Source organism: Sebastes fasciatus, chromosome 3, assembly GCF_043250625.1.
Source record: "Sebastes fasciatus isolate fSebFas1 chromosome 3, fSebFas1.pri, whole genome shotgun sequence".
NCBI lineage: Eukaryota > Metazoa > Chordata > Actinopteri > Perciformes > Sebastidae > Sebastes > Sebastes fasciatus.
The window spans coordinates 22707568-22727964 of NC_133797.1; the positions used below are offsets into that span (position 1 = coordinate 22707568).

The following is a 20397-nucleotide window of genomic DNA, read 5'->3' on the forward strand; positions in this document are numbered from 1 at the left end:
ACTTTTTTTCATAAAATTTTCGACATACTGTACTATGACTTTTTCAATTAAATTTTTCGATATACCATACAATGACTTTTTTTCATGACATTTTTCAAAATCTATACTATGACGTTTTTTCATGAAATTTTCAACATACTATACTCTGACTTTTTTTCGACATACTACACTGACTTTTTTTTCGATACAATAAACTATGACTTAATTTTTTCGATATTCTATACTATGACTTTTAAAAACTAAATTTCGACACTATACTATGAATTTTTAATACAAATTTCGAGATAATAAAGTATGACTTTTTTTTGACATACTATACTATTAGTTTTTTTCTTTTTCGACACACTATGACTTTTTCATTTCTTCCGAAATATACTATGAATTCTTTTATTTTTCGACATATACTATGACTTTTTTTGGACATACTTTCCTACGACTTTTTTTTTTTTTTAACATACTATCCAGTGACTTTTTTCATGAAATATTTCGACATACTATACTATGATTTTATTTAATTTTTTTGACATACTATATTATGAATTTTTTATTTTTTCGACATACTATACTATGAGTTTTAAAAAGAGATTTCAACATACTGTACTATGACTATTTAATTAAATGTTTCGACATACTATCCTATAACTTTTTTTGTGATTTTTTGACATACTATACTATGACATTATTTCATGAAATCTTTTGACATACTATACTATGACTGTTTTTCATTATACTATGCTATGACCTATTTCTAGAAATTTTTCGACATACTGTACTATGACTTTTTTCATAACATTTTCTAAAATACTATGACTTTTTTATGACATTTTCTCCATAAAATCTTTGGACATACTATTTTATGACCTTTTTCAAAAAAAAATTGACATACTTTAGATGACTTGTTTCATATAACTTTCTGACAAACTGACTTTTTCCATTTTTTTTTACTTACTATACTATGACTTTTTTCAACCTACTAAACTGACCTTTTTCAATAATTTTTTCGACATACTATACTATGACTTTTTTTCCATTCAATTTTTCGACATACTATACTATGAATTTTTCAAGAAAAGTTTTGACATACTATGACTTTTTTTCCATTCTTTTTTTTTGGCATACTATACTATGACTTTTTTTAATGACATTTTTCAACATCCTATACTATGACATTTTAGGATGAAATTTTTCGACATACTATACAATGACCTTTTAAAAAAAAATATCGACATACTATACTATGATTTTTTTCAAGAAATCTTTCGACATACTGCACTATGACATTTTTTCATGAAATGTTTCAACATGTTTTTCGACATACTATACAATTACTTTTTTTGACATACTATGATTTTTTCATGACATTTTGTGACACTACTATGACTTTTTCTACAAAACATTTTAGACATGCTATACAATTTTCATCTTTCATGACATTTTTTGACATGACTGTTTTTTTACATTTTAATTTCATAGTATATTGTTTTCATAGGAGAAATACATAATTCATTGCAGATAATGTTAATAACTTTTTCAAGATTTTTTTTGACATACTATACTATGACTTTTGACTTTCATGACATTTGTTGGCATACTTTACTATGACCTTTTTCAAGAAGTATTTCGTCATATGACTTTTTACATTTTAATGGCATATTATATTGTTTTCATAGGAGAAATACATGAGATCTTCATTTGAGATAATGTTAATAATTGTTGTAATTATTGATAATACTGTACATTTCTAAACACTTCAAATGTTCTTATGGCTACTTCTTTCTTATAGTGTATTATAAACAATTTCATTACATGTTTATTTATTGCTTACAAAATAATAAATAGTGGGTGTTAAAGTTAAGAGTTACAGAATATACTGCTTTGGAAGTATATTCCGCAAATTTCCAGTGGCTTCAACAAACTACTCTATACGCATTTTTACAGTTTATCAATACGTATTAATATGTTGTATTTAAGTACAGTCTTGTGCATCTACCCGAGATGCACATTCATTAAAAATTTAATGAAGATATAATTGCAAAAATAAATAAATCTTAAATGTTTGGTCCTCACATCCACATTACTAAGTATTTTTATTCCCAAAATATTGTTGCATTGTATCAGTATATATTAATATTAAAAGTATCTGGTATAATATTATCAGTACGCAGCTTTAGAATCTGGCCTCAATGATTAAAGACGTTTGTGTTTTTAATATATTCTACAAAGGTAGTAATAGCAAAAGTAGTAAACCGGCTACCGACAGGTAAGATAAAATGTCAAATCTGTTTTTAAATATCCGTCTACTCACCAGTCCGTCTATGAGTCCCATGCCCAGTCCGTAGGGTCCCTTGTCCAGTTCCACTACAAACACCACACACAAGTCATCAGGAAGGGGAGGGGCGCCAGGGGAGGATACAGGGAAAGGAAACTCACACCCACTAATACACCCTGCAGAGGACACCCAAATACACACAAAACACACACGCACACACACACATACACACACAGGGTCTCGCTATGGGGTTGGACAAACACAAGAGGTCTTGCTGTGCAGAAGACACACAAACAGAAACTGAGACGCATGCAAAATGCTACAGAGCTAATTTGACACACAAACATGTGCTTCTCACAAGAGCCTGCAGATGTCACACTCACTGCACTGTAGAAACTGCACAGGAGAGCGGTCATGTGAGGCACAGAGCTGACCAACAAGCTCAAGCATTTCAACTACAGAACTCCACAAAGGAGAAAAAGTGCGAATTTAAAGCTGCATCCACCATTTTTTGGCCACTGGGGGACAGAAGAACTCCAAAACAACCAGAAGGAGACAAAACTCTGCTACAGTATGATCACCTTATAAATTTTTTTGTGGTTAACATGTTAGAAAATAATTGCCTACTTACACATCCAGCGGACGGGACGCAACATTATCACCAATTGGAATTGTGTTCCAGTACAGGTTATGAATGTAAGTCTAATATTAGCTCTCATTTTGGCTCTGACTTCCAACTGTTACACATTCTTCAACAGCTAGTTGCTAAATTCGTTTTCCTGCCGTTTGGTGCTCGGCAGGTAACATACAGTGAGTTTATCAGAACGTTTATGCAGCCAAATGTATGAGCTAAAAGAGGCTAAAGATCTTTGTTGGTGCAGAGTTGGTGATACTTGTTTGTGGGATCATTGCTACACATTTAACATTTCTTGTAGACATTTAAACTTTTAATATAAACAAAATTGATGAATGCAGCTTTAAGTGAATTTGGAATGGCACTAATTTTGTGCAGGTGTTATCAATATATGTCCTGTTGTCTTTGAAAATTACTGAATGAAGAAGCACAAGCAAGAGAGGGAGACTGAGCCACATAACAGAAAATGTCTTCTAGTAGAGTGTAAACACTTCACATTGGTCAGCTCCAGCAGGATGTTTGTGATACTAGCAACTTCATCTTCACGATCATGTGCATGCAACACAGTTTTTTATGCAGTGTGTATATTGTGAACTGATAATGTATGGTATAGGGATGCACCGATCTGAAACACTAACGAAATTAATTAGTAAGTAAGTAGTAGCAAGGATCAGGTGTTGGCCATGACGTCACCGATCAACATTAAATACAGTTTTATTAATGTTTTCATCAAATACAGTGTTTCTGCTATGACTTACATTAATTCAGTCACGTCTGGCTCAGCTTTTAGTGCCACAGCAAACTCTGACCTTGTTTTACCTTAAATAAAAATGAGTTCCCTGCAGCGAGATATACAGTTTTAAATTTGGGAACACGATAGCACAGGTACCATAGTGGCACTGAGTAGCAACAGAAACCCTGAGGTTTCCAAATTGGAAAAATTTGGATCGGTGAATCCCTAATATTGTGTATAATGAACTGCAAGGTTTAAAATTTAAAGTGAACATTTGAGGTGGACAAAATAACAAAAAACACCATATGTGATTTAGTACAATAGGCCTATGAAAAATACTACTTGTGCAAAGCTTATAATGTTAAGTCTTTTTTTTAAGACTTTGGCAGAGGTGTTGATTACACAGTGGTCATTTTTAAGGCCATTAACTCTCTGAGACCCGCGATCCCGACTGTCTTTACTGTTTTTCAGAGGCTCTAGCAGGTTCAGTTTTAGAGCTAGAGTGAAGGTACATCATATGAAACTATAAAACCTAAGGAATCCATTGGTACCAGCCATGTCATTCTAGCTCCAAAGTTGGGCTAAATTTTGGCCACGAAAAACTGGCATGGCCATTTTCAAAGGGATTCCTTGACCACTGACCTCAAGATATGTGAATGAAAATGGGTTCTATGGGTACCCACGAGTCTCCCCTTTACAGCAGTTTTTGCATGCAGTATTAAAGAGTTATTTTCGCCAATTCTTAAATAGTGTATTTGAATATTTCTGCATACTGGGGTCCCTAAACTGTCTTGAATTACATGAAATGGGTATCACTGTAAAGCTGAGACTCTTGTGGATCCAATGAGCCCAATAGTAGCCATTTCATTGTAGTGAGACCATGGTTTAAAACTTGACCTCACTATAAAATGACCTGTGGTGACCTCTAGTATAATCACAGCCTCATGAAACTTTACAGACACAAACTAGAGACCTAGCGCATTCAGAGGATCGATGGCTCTCCTAGGTAGATGGACAATAAGGGGGTTTCTGAGCATTTTCCAGAATAGAAGTGCTCGCCATCTAATCACCGGAAAATGCAATTCTTGCAGAAAACTCAAAATGTCAAAAGTTTTTGAAACCAAATGTCACAGCATGGCTTTTTCTATGGTGTTCCTCAAGGTCTTGGTGTCTTTATGTGGTATTTTGAAGGGATTATTGATCATTTTTATCAATTCTCGAGTGGTAAAAAATGGTTAAATTTTGCACCAAACAATATATTTTAAATAATAAATTAATTAATAAAATCATGTTTATTTCTGATTTATGACTAGAACAACTTGCCACACAGTGCTGAGCTGTATCTCAAATTAATCTTCAGGTTCTCATCTTTCAGATGATGTACACCACTTCTATGTGACATCTACTGTTGACCTGCTATCCCCCCCTAAATCCCCCCTGTACCCCCCTAAAAACGACAAAAAACAGATCTATTGTGGGTCTCAGAGGGTTAATTGTGGTGTTTCTGGATTCCAATATACTGCTTATGGGTTCCTGTTATTTTTGTCCAGCTCCTGTATTTTATACAGCTTACCGTCCAGTCCGTTGGTGATGAGTCCGTTGGTCTTTTTACACTCTGCCACAGTTCTGCTGGTGCAGCCGTTAGTCTGGGTGTTGGGCCCTACGATATGACCTCCTCCTCCTCCTCCTCCTCCTCCTTCCGGGTACAGCGGGGTGTTGGGAGGCGTCAGGAGGCAGGACGGGTCTGGATTTGCTGTCCGAGTGTGGTGGATGGTGCCGTTCCTTCTGAGGCTGTGTGTGTGTGACTGGCCTGGGGGTCTGTCCCGTCCTCTCTCCTCTCCTGTCTCTGACTTCACCTCGTCCCCAGGACCCCCAGAGCGGGGACTGCTGTGGGCCGGAGGCAACAACTCCCTCTGTGTCGGGATTGGACAGACAGACTTTAGAGGACTGTATGAGGTCTAAAACGAGGGTGCAATGATTAGAAAATGGAAGGGAAATAAATATTCCTGTTATCTTTCTCTTATGAAAAAGTTTTCTTGTTGCGCTGCGCAAAAAGCTTTGTTCCTAGATAACAGTCTGATTAAAGCTGATTAAAGAGATGCACAATTATTTTACAGACAAATTCACATATTTGTGAATGTATATGTGTTTCTGTGTGTGTGTATATGTGTACATATGAGGGTGCAGTAACACTAGGGATTATGGTCTAGTCAGCCGTTCCCACTAATTAGACAGCCTAAAGACTAATCAGATTAACCATGATTTAACCATGTCTAGGTTTCTGTGAGTGAGTATGTGTATGTGTGTGCGGGTTGGCTGGAGTAGAGGGTTTTTGTCTTTCATCTATGGGATTATGAGGAACTCCTCGACAACCACAGCTGCCGAGGCACATGGCCTGGATTACTGCTAGGTGTGTGTATTTGACAGTATGCAGTGTGTGTTTTCTGACCTGAACGTCGGGCCAGTCGGCTGTGTTGGTGCCGTTGGAGTGTGTGTGCACACTGGGAGTGTTGGTGTGTGTTTGTGTCTTGGTGCGTAGCCCCCACAGGTAGTGGCGGATGTAGAGCAGCTGCCTGTAGATGCTGTCTTCCACACACTCGCTGTCCAGGTCCACTCTGAAGCCGGCGCTGGGCAGCACTATGGGAGGGTGGTTCTCAAAGCTCTCCAGGAGGTCCACTAAAGACACACAAACTGATGTTAACTCATCTATACACACATACATCATTAAAGGCCTGATCCATACAGCTCTCCCATCAGCCTGTTACTGTTTCTCTCTCTCATTTCTACTACTTCGTCGTCTACTTCACTGAAAAGTCCATTCTCACGCTCACAAATTCACACATGATGTACCTGTTCTGTATATATATGCTTCGTCCTCGCTGCTGGGTTGCCATGTTGGGACGGGGCCTATCTCTGCTGTGAGCTGGTACTGGGTGAGAATCCTGTGCAGCTGGACAGGTTTCAGAGCCGGGTGCTCACTGGACAAAGCTCGCCAACTCAACTGCACACAGAGAAGAAAAAAAAAAGAAAAAAAGGAAGGAGAGGAGAAATTAATCAGAGGTCCTGGGAGGTCTTTTTTTTAACACAGCCAAGCAATCACAGCAGGAGAGACGATGAGCCAGCAGTCACAAGTTGATCCTGGTTAAACCTTTTCAAAGACATCATCAATCAATAGCCGATCAGAGTGACTTGCTTCATGAACAACAGCTCGGGCTGATGTATTAAAGCAGTCGAGAAAATTGAGTACAGTCAATCAAAGCCTTCCTGTTCTCTGTTACCGTTTTTTGGAATACTTTGTTTCTGATGGCCTCCATTGAAATACATTTTAATATGGTTAGCCCTGTTTACCTTCCAGTATTTCAACCTAGTTAGTGCTAGTTAGCAATCTTGTATAAGATTGTGGTTGAATGTGTGTGTGTGTTTGTGTGTGGTACCTGGGTGAGCTGTTGTGGGGGTGTGGCCAGTATGGACACAGTGCTGTTGAGTTTGGTGAAGAATTTGTCGGCCAGATGTCCCAGACCGGACCTGCTTGCCCACTCCATGACCATCCGCAAACATGCCTGAATCTGCAACACCTTCGAGCGCTGGAACCAACCGCGAGATGGACCTGAACACACACACATGCAGTATTATGACTTTTTTTTACTGACATACTATACGATGATGTTTCTGGACATTTTATTGACATACTATACTATGATTTTTATTGAATTCAATTCTGTTCATATACTATAGACATGATATACAAGAATTGTAATTCCCGTTTAAGTTTTGACCAATGTGTTGCTGCATTAAAAAGGTTTACACTTTGATTGTAATTCCTGTACATTTTGAAGATTTATTACCTAGTAGCCGGTGTACAATTTATTATTTTAATAATAAATAACAATTCAGTAAATTTATATCTATGTATTTATTTGTTGCATTTTGTTCAGGGAAGCAATATTGAGTCAAGTCTGATGTTACCTTACACATAAAAGAATAATCCCAGTCACTTACATACAATAAGACAATTAATGAAACACTGGTATCGGATCAGTGCTCTGTATCGGCTGATACCCAAAGCCCAGGTATTATCGGGACTGAAAAAATTGGTGCATCCCTACTTTTTTTCATGACATTTTAATGGCATACTATACTATGACATTTTTATAACATACTATCATGCATTCACACACACACACCAAAGTGTGTGGACATACTTATAATTAATGTTTGTATTGTCGTACAACAAAAACACATGCAGAGAAACACACACAGTCTCTCTCTCTTTTCACACTGCAGTAGATTTCTATTCTTGGGTGTGGGCATGTCTGAGAGAAAGGCAGATTACAAGACAGACTGTGTGTGTTTCTCTGCATGTGTTAATGTTGTACGACAATACAGACATTAATTTTTAAGTAAGTTGATATTGAAGTCAATGAAACAATAGCAACAGCCACCAGCCACCTGCTCCTCGCAGAATACAAATCGACTGCTGCAGAGGAGCTCAGCTCACAACGAGCCAGCACACAGTCGGCATTCTTCACTCTGTGTAATCCTTTCTTTCTTTGTATCAAAGAACGGAAAGGAAGTTTTGTGTCAAGTTAAGCAGGCGACAAGTTGAAATCTGGTATTTTGTCAAGATGGCATCCCATAGTTTGTCAATCTGTCGTTCCATTACTTCACTACAGCTATAATTCCTATTTAAGCTTTCTGAACCCCCAATGTGAGCTCAGGCCTCTGCTGGGGTTTGGTACAAACAATAACAAACAACTGGACTAATGCCAATGACACCTGAGTGTGTACAGATGCCAAAGCTATATGCTTTTTTTTTTTTTTTATAATTGAGGACTATGTACAAAAGAATTAATCTCATACAAAGAGAAGAGATGTACCAGATTTAGCTACTAGCTACCTTCCATATGCACTCAGCAAGTAGACACAAGCACAATACAATTAACAAAAGTACACACTCCAAATACAAACTGCAATGTACAATGAGCCTCTATACCCACACAATAACTGTCATCTACTTCATATAGGGCTGCAACTAACAATTATTTCATTATCAATTAATCTGCCAATTATTTTCTCAATTAATTGATGAATCATTTGGTCCTTAAAATGGCAGAAAATAGTGAAACATATGCGTGCAATTTTGTAGAGCCCACGGTGACATCTTCAAATGGCTTGCTTTGTTTGACCAACAGTGGAAAAAAGCAGATATTCAAGTTTACTATCACATAAAACAAAGCAGCAAATCTTCTCTTTTTAGAAGCTAGAACAAGTGAATATTTAGTATTTCTGCTAAGAAAATGTCTTAAACTTACTTTACTCAAAAAACAGAAAAAAAGTCTTGACGATTTGAGAGCAACAGTCATATGTTCACTACCTCCCAAACACATGCATGTTTGCTAAAACCTTACTACTTTAAACCCTCACACAGACAAGTAGTTCACCTGCGCAAGTGTGAGACTGTTTATGCGGAAGTGTTTTAAATAGTAAGGTTTTAGCCAACATCCATATCTTTGGGAAGTAGTGAGTATACGACTGGATAAATGAGACTTGGATTATACTGCACCAGTTGTGTGAGTTTGTAAAATGATGTTTTGATTGACTTTTCTCAGTTTTTTCATTCTCCGTTCACCGTGGAGGTGTGCGAGACAAGGTTTTCTTCATGAATTCAAGATAACACAGGGTGAGTAATTGATAAACAAATGGTCATTTTGTGGGTGAAGTATTCCTTTAAATTCCATTACTTTGAGGAATCTAATTTTTATGATATAATCAACACCCTTTTTTCATTCAACAGAAGAAGCCACAGTTTTCAAATGTTAAATGTTGTCAAAATTAGGGCTGCCCCCTTGTTTTAGTCTTAGTGGATTAAGATTTCTTTAGTCGATTAATCGTTTTTTGTGATTATTTGTGGAGAAACTCGGTTTCACAGATCTGCCGATTACATCATCTAATTGATTAGTCGACAAATTCGTACGAGTGTTAATCGACTAAGAATTTTTTTGGTCGAGGACAGCCCTTGTCGAAATATAATCAGCGGTACAAGAATTTGCCTGAATAAAATAGTCTAAAACTGGCAAGATATTTAGAAGTCAAACAACTATGAGAGAGTTTGCACTGTTCAATTCAGGATTCTCAAAAGATAGTGTCAGGTGCATGTAGCCAAAATCAACAGTCCTATTATCAGGAGCTGTATGGTCACATGAATCTGATCAGACAATCAATGCCAGTTTATGTCACTTGACAATTTACAATACCACAGAGTTTCTCTCTCTTCAAGTTAGACACGACAGGTAACTTCAGGCAGACAATAAACTGGCAGCATTATGTGAGGCAACACACACACACACACACACACACACACACACACACACACACACACACACACACATTTGCACACACTCTCCTCTGTAATAGGCTTATGTCTAGGCATACAGTAATCTATGTGTGAGGCATCGCAAATGGACAAGACATCACTTAACCTCTTAGCAATTGTGTCATAATGCTAAATAGCAGCTAGTTTACAAACACACACTCAACACAGAAACAGTGTCACAACACAGGTACAAACATACAATCATACAAATACGGGACAAATCTGCACCAACTATCACATCCCTTCCTGAGTTGCCATGATACCGGTCTGATTGAGTGAGTGTTGCAGAGCTCCCAGTACAAACGTCAGCGTTACCTGCCACAAACTCACTTCACTGTTACCATGGACACCACCAGTGGAGAAATATCAATGAGCCACTAAAAGGAGAGCGAGGGAGGGAAAGAGAAAGCCAGACAGACGGAGAGAGGGAGGTGGAGATGAGGAGGGAGAGGGTAGCCTCTGCATGAATATAAAGGTATTTCTCCTCCTCCCTTTGCCAGACATGTGATCTCTGCTGTCTCCACCGGCTAATGAAGACATATGGCGTGTGTGTGAGTGTGTATACGTGTGGCTAAAGATACAGAGGGAGGTTGCGTGGAGAGGTTCGAAGTGATAGGTGGTCGGACATATGGATATAGCCTGCGGTAAATTACTATTTTCTGTATTTAGACAAGGTAATAGACTATTAGCAAGGTCATCACAACAAATGAGCGGCCCTTCCAGCCTTTTAACCTTCACTCTGACCTTTTCCCCTCTTCCCCCCTCCCCTCCTCTATCTCATCTCTCTCTCCTCCATCCAACCCCACCTCTACTCTTCTTTGTCTCACCCCCTGATGGCCAGATGGATGGAAGGAAGGCAAGGAGGAGGAGGAGGAGGAGGAGGAGGAAGAGGAGGAGGAGGAGGGAGAAACAGAGTGCAGATAGGAGAAGGTCATTGAGGACAAATCTGGGTTAGTCTCTGTCAAAATGCTGACAAGGACACAAGGACACACACGCTCTCTCTCTCTCTCTCTCTCTCTCTCTCTCTCTTTCTCTCTCTCTCACACACACAACTGTACAAATCCTGAGGGAGGTCTAATGGCGTGCAAGTGTGCATGCTTTTTACCCTACCTTTGTCCATTAGCTGGTTAAACAGCGACACATTGGAGAAGAAGAAGAGGTAAGCGAACATCTGAGCCTGAATCTCCGGGTGGACCTGGTACCCCTGCAAAAGCTCCTGGCCATTCTGAAACACCTGCACACAAACACATATGCAAACACACAGGTGAGCATAGAAATACTGTTGCTATGAAGAGACATGCAAATGTGTCTATTGTTGCTTGTGTCTGTCAAATATGAACAAAAAACGATATACATCATCATATATATTCTGTATCAGCAGTGTCCATCTCTTGATTGAAGCTGTAGGATGTTTACACAGAGTACAAAGACTTATGGCTGCACTTTTCCATCAAATGGAAATATTCTAGTGTCTTGTGCATCAAGGTCTTGCCTGATATATTCAGTATCTAGACTTAAAAAGAAATGCCCCCCTGGCAGGCCATGTAGGTTTAAAGTGTTAAGCAAATTTCAGAAAGGTCTCAACAAATACTTTTAGAACGAAAATATAAATAAATGTGGAAAAAGAAGCTTGAGAGTTTGGCTGTCTCGACCTTGACAATATTTTCCGTTGCATGAAGCAAATTAAAGGAAGGTGTCAACAGTCCACTCTGACCTGTGGACCAGTGTGTCTCATTCTTAGCAGAACATCTCCCCTTCAGATGCATCAGTGTGTTTGACAGTTAGGACATTTTATACACATGCTGCTGATAATTTGCTGATTAACTTCAGTATGTTATAACCCAATTTATTACACGGCTGTGTTGAATACTCGATTTTGATTGGTCATTCACTGCGTTCTGTAATTTCTCTATAATAGACCGTTGCTATGTATAACAGACCGTTGCTATGGGCGCAGTTCAGATGTCGGACTCTGACGGACCGTTTTTTTTCTCAAAATATTGGTTTCTTCAGTAAGTAGCCGTGTAATAAGCAGGACAATGTACAGCTAGCGGGTCATTGTTTTGAAATAGACCCCTGTTTGAGGGTTACGGAAGAAAAGGCAGGAATTCAAGCAAGGTGTTTCAGGCAGTTCAGGATCAGTGTTTCTGTGGGGGAGAATAACTCCCTTTGGAGTGGACTGTGGGCTTTGTAACTTTGCAGAACTTTTAAACGCACAAAAAAATATATAAGCCACTAAAGGAAAGGGAAAAAGCACAAAAGCATAATAGGTCCCCTTTAAAATTAAATGACTTTGTAATACCTCTTTCACATAAAGTCTTTGTCATTTTGCCATTTCTATGCATCTTTTCTGCAGAGAAAAGTTCACCAAAGCAAGGTCATGTCGAGTGTGCATATTCAACAAAACATTTATCTCTTCAACAGGGCCATGATAAAATATTAATTTCTGAGAATGATAAAAAAAAAAGTAATTTTCTTGTAGGAATTCATGGACAAAAATTCAGAGACCGTTAGAAAACTGAACGTTGTTTTTTTTCTCGCCTTTTTTCTTAATATTTCCAATTTATTTTAAAATAAATCCCCAATATTTTCAGGTCCCTAATCTTATTCTTTTATTTATTTGGTTTCTCCATTAAATAGTCATCTACTATATTGACAATTCTTTCATTACAGTAAATTCCCCCTCCACTCGTATGTGTTTTGATTATTGTTACTTCACTTAAATGTTTGACCTTCACTGAAGGTGCCGTAGGACAGGACGGCGTTATCAGCTGTAAGAAGTTCTGATAACACACAGAGGGAGAGTGACTTCATTCTCTGCTCAGGTAGACATACTCCTCTATATCTTTACATAGACCATAGTTGTTTGCTGCTATATTAATGCTCTGGATATCGCATAGAGAACCTTTAAACCTAATTTATTTAAGCTACAAAACAAGATATAATTGATCAAAAATGAATAATCAATACAATTTCCATGATCCCGAAATGCTTAACTGTACTACAACACAGTACAATACATGTGCTTACCTGCAGGACCCTGCGTACAGGTTCAGGAAACCCGACACCTCCTTTCCAGCAGGGCTCAGAGCTGTCGACTGGGAATGGATTACAGTCCAACAAACCTGGTAACACTACATAAAGAGCCTGGACACACACAAATAGATGGGGGTTATGATGGAGGTGATCTGAAATTACAAAATAACCTCTAACATTCATAATCTGACCTCATCTAGTAATTTATTGTGCGTGTGTGTATAACAACTCAATAAGGTCCAATGTGTGAATGAGGGTCTGTTATTATTCATTCAGCCCAGTTTTTAAAAAACAAGATAAAAAATGTATCTCGTAGCTCATTAAGAAGATGGCACCGTTGCCGCGGTGACAGATTACCTTGGTGATATAGTAGACACATTGCTGGAAAGTGTACATGATCACTTCTTCCAAGATGGTCATTGCCTCCTCGTTGGCTGATATGGTCGCCGACAGCAACGACTCCTTTGACCCTAGACACAGATCAGAGAGAGATAGAGGCATACTGAAGAGAGATATGCTGAGAGGGAGGGAGGGACGTAGCTGTATCAGAGTGTACTGTATGCCAGTGTGAGTAATGACTATTCAGCCAAGTTGTTTCCACACTCATCATTCAGACTCTCCGTGTGTGTGTGTGTGTGTGTGTGTGTGCGTGCGTGCGTACGTGTGTGTGTGTGTGCGTGCGTGTGTGTGCATGTGCATGTGTACCTTGCAGTGTCTCTATGCTGTGTGTGTACGCTGGTGCTCTTTGCTGTATAAAGTAGAGGATCTCGATGGAGTTGGACATCCAGAAGAAGATGGTCTGCAGGTCAGGGATCAGGTCTGAGATACTGAGCAGAGACAGGGAGGATGGGTCCTGGCTACTTGGACACAAACACACATACAAAGAGTGAAGGGTTAAACACAGTTAGGTAGGCATACTGACACACTGAACACACAGACATACATACTCAAGAACGGTACATGAGCACACATGCTCTCTTTCTGTTGGAAAGCGATACTCACTGCTGAGCTTGCTTCTGAGCCAGATCCTTTGTCCTCTCCTGCAAGACACACACACACACATAGCAATTAAGTGCTCATTAAACTTTTAGGATGTGCGTAGGAGAACCACACTTCATGACCATATCACTAACCTGCAGAAAGGAATGCCACTATCATATTTACAAAATGTAACACACAGGCGCATGTTGATAATTACGTTGTGCTTCACTGGACTGAATAGAAGCTTACTCTATTGATAAGATGACCTCAATTGTTTTTTACAACATCCATTTTACTATATACCATATTCGTTACCATATTCTGGGTTCTCACACTGTTTTATCACAGGAGGCATCACCTCATCTGAAACCACCTCTGCTAATATCAAAAATCTATACACTTTTATAAAAATACAACACAAAAAAGAGAAAAGATGCACACAGCAAATAAAGAAAAACATGACAAGCTACAGCCCAGTGACCTTTCTAATTCCACATTAACAACCAGTAGATTGAGCATTTTGGTTTCCAACGTTGAAGACATTTGTCAAAAGTTTGTAGGGCTCAGACATTAATACTGACCCAAATGTGTCGGCAGAACTGAACATCACAAACTGTGCTCTAAGTTGGCAGCGAACGATTTGTGAGACTTGATTATATATTAATTTTTTTTTTTTTTTTTTTAGATGAATCATTGCCATTAGCTATAAGCCAATGAAATGTTAAACAAAAACTTAAAAATGTCAAACACAACTTTTCAGACCTAAGGTGAAGTCTTCATATGTAATGTTTTGTCTGAGATATTCAATTAAAAAAATCATATACAACATGGAAAGGCAGCAAATCCTCACATTTGAGAATTTGGAGCCAACAAATATTTAGCATCTAAATTACTTGATTAATTGAGTATTATAATTGTTGCCACGTAACACTCTATAAGTTAACTAATGAGTCGGCTGTACATTTGATTTTCATTTAAATCCCTAAACTACGGTGGCAGAGGTTGCTATGGAGACAGACAGTTCATAGTATAGACAGAGCAGAATATTGTGTGTGCGTGTTTGTAATACAGTACAACACATGTGATCTGCCACCCTGTTTAACTATTCAGCTGACCTGACATGGCTGACCAGTTTCTCTCCACATGAGGTCATCTTAAGCAGAGACCAAAGTACCACAGAGACAGACAGACAGACAGACACAGAGAGACAGACATGTAGACACTGACCCATGCGACGGTCTGGATTCGTCGGACAATCTTGAGCAGCAGTTTTCCAAAACTCCCAGGTGGGAACGTTGAGGCAGAGTGTTGTATGCACAGACACAGCAGGTAGGCAGGAGTCAGCTTATGGTCATCTCCTGAGAAAGAGTTTAAAGGGTCAGTTCTCCAAAAGTTAGGAAGCACAATGTTTTCTCATTTACCTCTAGTGGTATCTATATTATCATGCAGCTCACAGAAGAAGAAAAAAAAGTCACTTGAACTACTTTCAGCCTCTGAATCAGTTCCTATAAAAACAGCTGACAGCGAGGTCTGTGGATTATTTGGAGTAACAAGGTCTCCGATTCTGGGAAGAGGTGTTGCTTTTCACGGACACTTCTTACTATAAATAAACTTCGACTACAGAAATACAAGAGTGAAGAAAACTGGATGAAATGGGAGTGTTTCTCTCAGGAAACAGTTTGACCCTGTGTCCTTATTTCCTTTTTTTCCCCCAATACTAAGGGCTGACTGCGCCCAAATCCCTGTGTACTGTACCTGTACATTTGTCTCGTGTTTAACAACCTCATTCTAGTCTTCCTGTTGTTGTTCTGCATCTAAATTTCCTTGATACAGGGTTCCTACACATTTTCCCTTTCAAATTTCCAGACTTTTCACTCGATTATTCAAACCATATTTGGCTTTGTGACTTGTTGCAGAGGATGCTGTGACATGACTACAGGCCTTTTGCTTTTGCATCTGGCTTACAATTGCTGCCTCCCCCATGATTTTACACAAAGTTTGCATCTATCTTTCTTTTCCCATTTTAAATCCTTTAGCCAACCAGGCTTTATAGGATTGTCCAGCCAGCCCCTTGGAAAACTTGCATTTACCCATTGTGGCCGTTCAGTCCACAGCCCTATGCAGATAGTTGGACACCTTCCACTTGAGGGGATATTTTGCAGGCTGGGACGTACAGGCAGCTCTGCGCAGGGGCGGACTATGACTGAAATTCAGACCGGGACTTGGAGTTGGAGAGGCCTTTCAATGTGAGTGCCCAGAGGGCGCAAGCCAAAGAGTTTTTGGCGGTAGTTTTAACATTAATTACAGTTTATGTAGTAGAAAAGCTTACGTTTGCATATAGACGGTAGGGACATGTCCCTACTAATATTTTGTTAGGACAGAATTCAATTCTGTTCTCCCAAAATATCTGTAGGGACAATTCTGAAAATTGAGAATTCAATTAAGATCTTTATAAAAAAAAATAATAGGCAATAGACACAAATATTTTCCATATTCGCTTATCTTCCTTCCATACTTATCCAGACCTGGAAATTACTAAAATCAAATTCCATTCCGCGTAGGAACCCTGTTAATAAATAAAAAATTTTACCAAATATAAAACTATAAAAATATAATTTTTCAATGCTTTGAGCAACACAAATTAATAACCCATTCTCCTCCACTGTATTGGAGTCATGGCAGAATATCGTCAGAGAAATATAAACCAAAACTATCTGCATGGTTAGATACCACTAGAGGTGATTTTTTTTAGTAATTCTGGTGAAATAACATATAATTGCATCACAATACATCCATTGAGATACAAACATTGCTTTGTCTAAGTAAAACTGACATTCTCTATAAATCAGAGCACAGACCTCCAGGTTCTATGAGCGACACAATCCTGTTCAACAGCTGGTCTTCATGAGTCTGGTCAAAATCCAGCTGTAGCCGTCTTTTCTGACCTCCTCTTCCTCCTCCTTCCCCTCCTGATACACTAAGGGGCCCTCCTGCTGCCGTCCCCCCGCTGCGGGGTTTTACCAGGTGAGGCTTGAAGCTGCGTCTGACTGCAGGAACACTTGACACCTGTGCTGCTCTGTCCTTCAGCACAGAACCGCACATCTTACAAGTCTGAGCGCCGCCCTCTCCCTCCTCTGCCCCGGCATCGTAAACCTGCCCCAGGGAGCGAAGGCGTGCCAAGGTCTGAGCAGGCAAAGGCTTAGCGCCCGTGGGGTCCTTGTACAGGAAGATGTAATGCGCTCCGAAGGAGAGGAGGTCACCGTGTCGCAGCGTGGTGGAGCGCTCGCAGCGGGAAAAGTTCACCAGAACTGTGGCGTGGAGCACCGGCTCGACGGCAACACAGGAGCGCTGACTCTCCCCCAGCTCCTCTCCCTTGTTGTTGTTGTTGGCATGGCGACGGGGTGCGGGGACTCGGCGCAGGCGGCAGTGGAGGGGCAGGATGTCGGGAGAGAAGAGGCAGATGTTGGGGCGAGCTGATGGAGTCTCCTGGCCGACTGTGTGCTGCTCTCTGTTCAGCAGGTACACCAAACAGTCCTGCACAACAACCATCACATAATCAGATATACTGGACGTCTCTAAACACAACACATGAACTTCCTCCCTATCCTCACCTGCCGGTTGTATCCCTGTAGCAGCAGGAGGTGCGGGGACTGGTAAAGAGAGTGCCTCACTCCTCCTCCTCCTCCCTGACTCGCCTCCTCTTTCCTCCGGCCGCTGGAGGCCGCCTCACGTTCTCGATTCCTTAAAGGCCCTGGCAGCGTGGAGTAATAACGCTTGGGCTCATCTCCCACTCCCAGCTGCAGACACACACACAGAAACACACATGCATTCAGGATTTCAGGCAGATTGGCAACAGTTTCATGAATAACTAGTGCTGTCAAAGTTAACTCAAATTCGTTTTAATGCCACTAATTTCTTTATTGCATTGACGCAACTTACGATTTTTTATTAACCTCCGCTATTCAATCTTTCGGAGGTTGTAGGGGGCTCAGTTTTAAAGCTAGAGTGAAGATACTGGTATCACATGAAACTAGAAAACCTAAGGAATCCATTGGTACGTAACGTGAAGGAGGCTAAATAACGATCCAAACAAACTGACATGGCCATTTTCAAAGGGGTCCCTTGACCTCTGACCTCAAGATATGTGAATGAAAATGGGTTCTACCCAACGAGTCTCCCCTTTACAGACATGCCCACTTTATCATAATAACATGCAGTTTGGGGCAAGTCATAGTCAAGTCAGCACACTGACACACTCACAGCTGTTGTTGCCTGTTGGGCTGCAGTTTGCCATGTTATCATTTGAGCATATTCTTTATGCTAAAGGCAGTTACTGCATTACTGCTTGATTTCTCTGTGTCAGTTTAGCTGACCTATCAGCCAGATGTCCTTGGACAGAAAGGGTGGAACAAGTAAAGTTTGTAAAGCTCTGGGAAGCCCTGCACTAAAATGATTAACTTCTCCTCCATATATTTGCCGTAAAAAACATAAAAAGAAGATATCAGCCGGCTGTGATTGGTTGTTCCTCATCACATGACATGCATTTTTATCTCTGGGCGCAGCATTGCTCTCGCTTTTGAGCGCGCCTTCCGTGCACCAACATTAACAACAATGGATTTGATTTAAGGTACATTTAGAACAGATAAAAAAAAAAATGTGCGATTAATCGCAATTAAATATTTGGTTCAACTGACAGCACTAATAATAATAATCAATTCTCCTGACTGGACTTCAGTGTGAGGTCCCACCTGGTTGAGGCTGGTCTCGCTGAGGCTGCGGCAGAAGGATGAGTTGCTGGACCGGGGCAGGGTCAGCGTCCCCTTCGCCCTGTTCCTTTGGAGCTTACGTGCCTGAGCGTTAATATCTACAGGGAGGCAGAGAGGAGGAGTAAGAGAGAGAGAGACACAAGAGGAGGGAGAACAGGTGGCGAATAATAAAAAGAAGCAAAAGGAAGAGGTAGAGAGAGAGTGAGGTTGAGGACACAGAAGGAAATAAGAAGAACGTGTTCTGAAACGTGCCATGTGCATTGTTAGCATGTATGTTTGACTTATGAGTGACGTCTGGGTCAAGTACAGTACATGACAGTCATGTGTGAGCTGAGTGGAATCTAGTAAAACAAACCAGTCAGATGAAGTACATGGTGCTGGATGGAGCAGCACATGTGGCTGACAACACTGAACCTGATGAAAGGTGAACCCCCTATGACTTTCATTTGAGGCCATGCGATGGCTCTGCACACACACACTCACACTGGTTGAATCACTGGCAATGAGGGTGGCGCTGGTGACAACGCAGGTAGAGGTGGTCTCCATGGCAATGACTGACAGCCACCCTACCTGAAGCCAGTCCCCACCTTTAGAGCCGGACTGTACCGCTCGACCAGACCGCAGGGGGGAGCTCCTGTGTCTGCCCAGCCCAGACCGACCCATTAGAGCCGCCAGGAATTGGGAGGTTTTGGGCCCTACAGCAGGGTGGGAGGGGTTAGGGAGGGAGGGGGGAGTCTGAAGAAAACACCCCCTCACCAAAACACCAAGCACAGAATAACCCCCATATACACAAACGCCATTCGCACACCACAAGACGCGCATGCACTGTGGAGCAAGAAAGAGTCTGTGGTGCTTCTAGTGAGTTAGTAAGGAGAGATACAGTTAAAGGTATGAGGTACAGGATTTTCCCCTCTAACATATCACTGTCAAATTAGTAAGACATATTCAAAGTCAGGCAATAATAGCATACAAACTATAGCACCTATAGTCTGCTAGTGCTTTCATTTAGTCCAATTTGGGTGTTTTTATCTTTGATTTTATGATAACTGAAACAAGCAGAATTGGGAATGTAGATTGTATCATTGGAGGTTGATAATACAATTAATTTGGCTGTGATGTGTTCACGTAATTAATGAAAATCCTACCGTACCTTTAAAGTGCTATCTCATATTAAAAAAGTGTGTGTAACAATACACACAATTCACACATGTGCATGCACGCTCACACTATACACCAGAGGAGAAAAAAATACAACAAGTGACAGACAGAAGTAAAGAGAAAGAGACTCCCGGGTGTGTGAGTTTTCCAAATACTTTAACACAAAAGAGAAAAGGTTAGTGTGAACAGTTTCATCCCAGAAGGTATTCTTTGCTGTGATTAAATTTTTTGTTGTGTAACTGTGACTGAAATGTCTCTGAGCACAGTGAGGAGTGCTTTTAAAGGAGAAGGCTAGTGATAATCTTTGTTTTTGTTATTATAAACAAATCCAATGAAAAGACCAAAACCAACAACAAATTGATCCTATAAACAAGTATGTGTTTTTAAAACCTGATATAGCTTATTCCTCTGTGCCATAGAGCTCCATTGATGTCCACATCGTATTTA

At 40.1% G+C, this 20397-nt stretch overlaps 1 protein-coding gene across 8 annotated transcripts in view; it reads right to left on the bottom strand.

The window, feature by feature from the left end:
- radil (Ras association and DIL domains) overlaps positions 1-20397 on the bottom strand; it is a 34409-nt gene that overhangs the window by 6085 nt on the left and 7927 nt on the right. For 4 of the 8 annotated variants that reach the window (XR_012593264.1, XM_074629664.1, XM_074629663.1 and 1 more), the window contains 15 exons: positions 19380-19487; positions 18775-18890; positions 17638-17823; positions 16885-17560; positions 15254-15384; positions 14048-14085; positions 13751-13905; positions 13403-13515; positions 13040-13156; positions 11120-11243; positions 7071-7243; positions 6487-6637; positions 6086-6312; positions 5210-5549; positions 2306-2445 (listed from right to left, as the gene is read on the bottom strand). Coding sequence is in view for 7 of the 8 variants with exons in the window: in XM_074629664.1 (XP_074485765.1) it covers positions 2306-2445; positions 5210-5549; positions 6086-6312; positions 6487-6637; positions 7071-7243; positions 11120-11243; positions 13040-13156; positions 13403-13515; positions 13751-13905; positions 14048-14085; positions 15254-15384; positions 16885-17560; positions 17638-17823; positions 18775-18890; positions 19380-19487 (2795 nt within the window). In the remaining variant the exon portion in view is untranslated. The remainder of the gene's footprint in view (positions 1-2305; positions 2446-5209; positions 5550-6085; positions 6313-6486; positions 6638-7070; positions 7244-11119; positions 11244-13039; positions 13157-13402; positions 13516-13750; positions 13906-14047; positions 14086-15253; positions 15385-16884; positions 17561-17637; positions 17824-18774; positions 18891-19379; positions 19488-20397) is intronic. The other 4 variants (XM_074629667.1, XM_074629665.1, XM_074629668.1 and 1 more) reach the window with 4 other exon arrangements.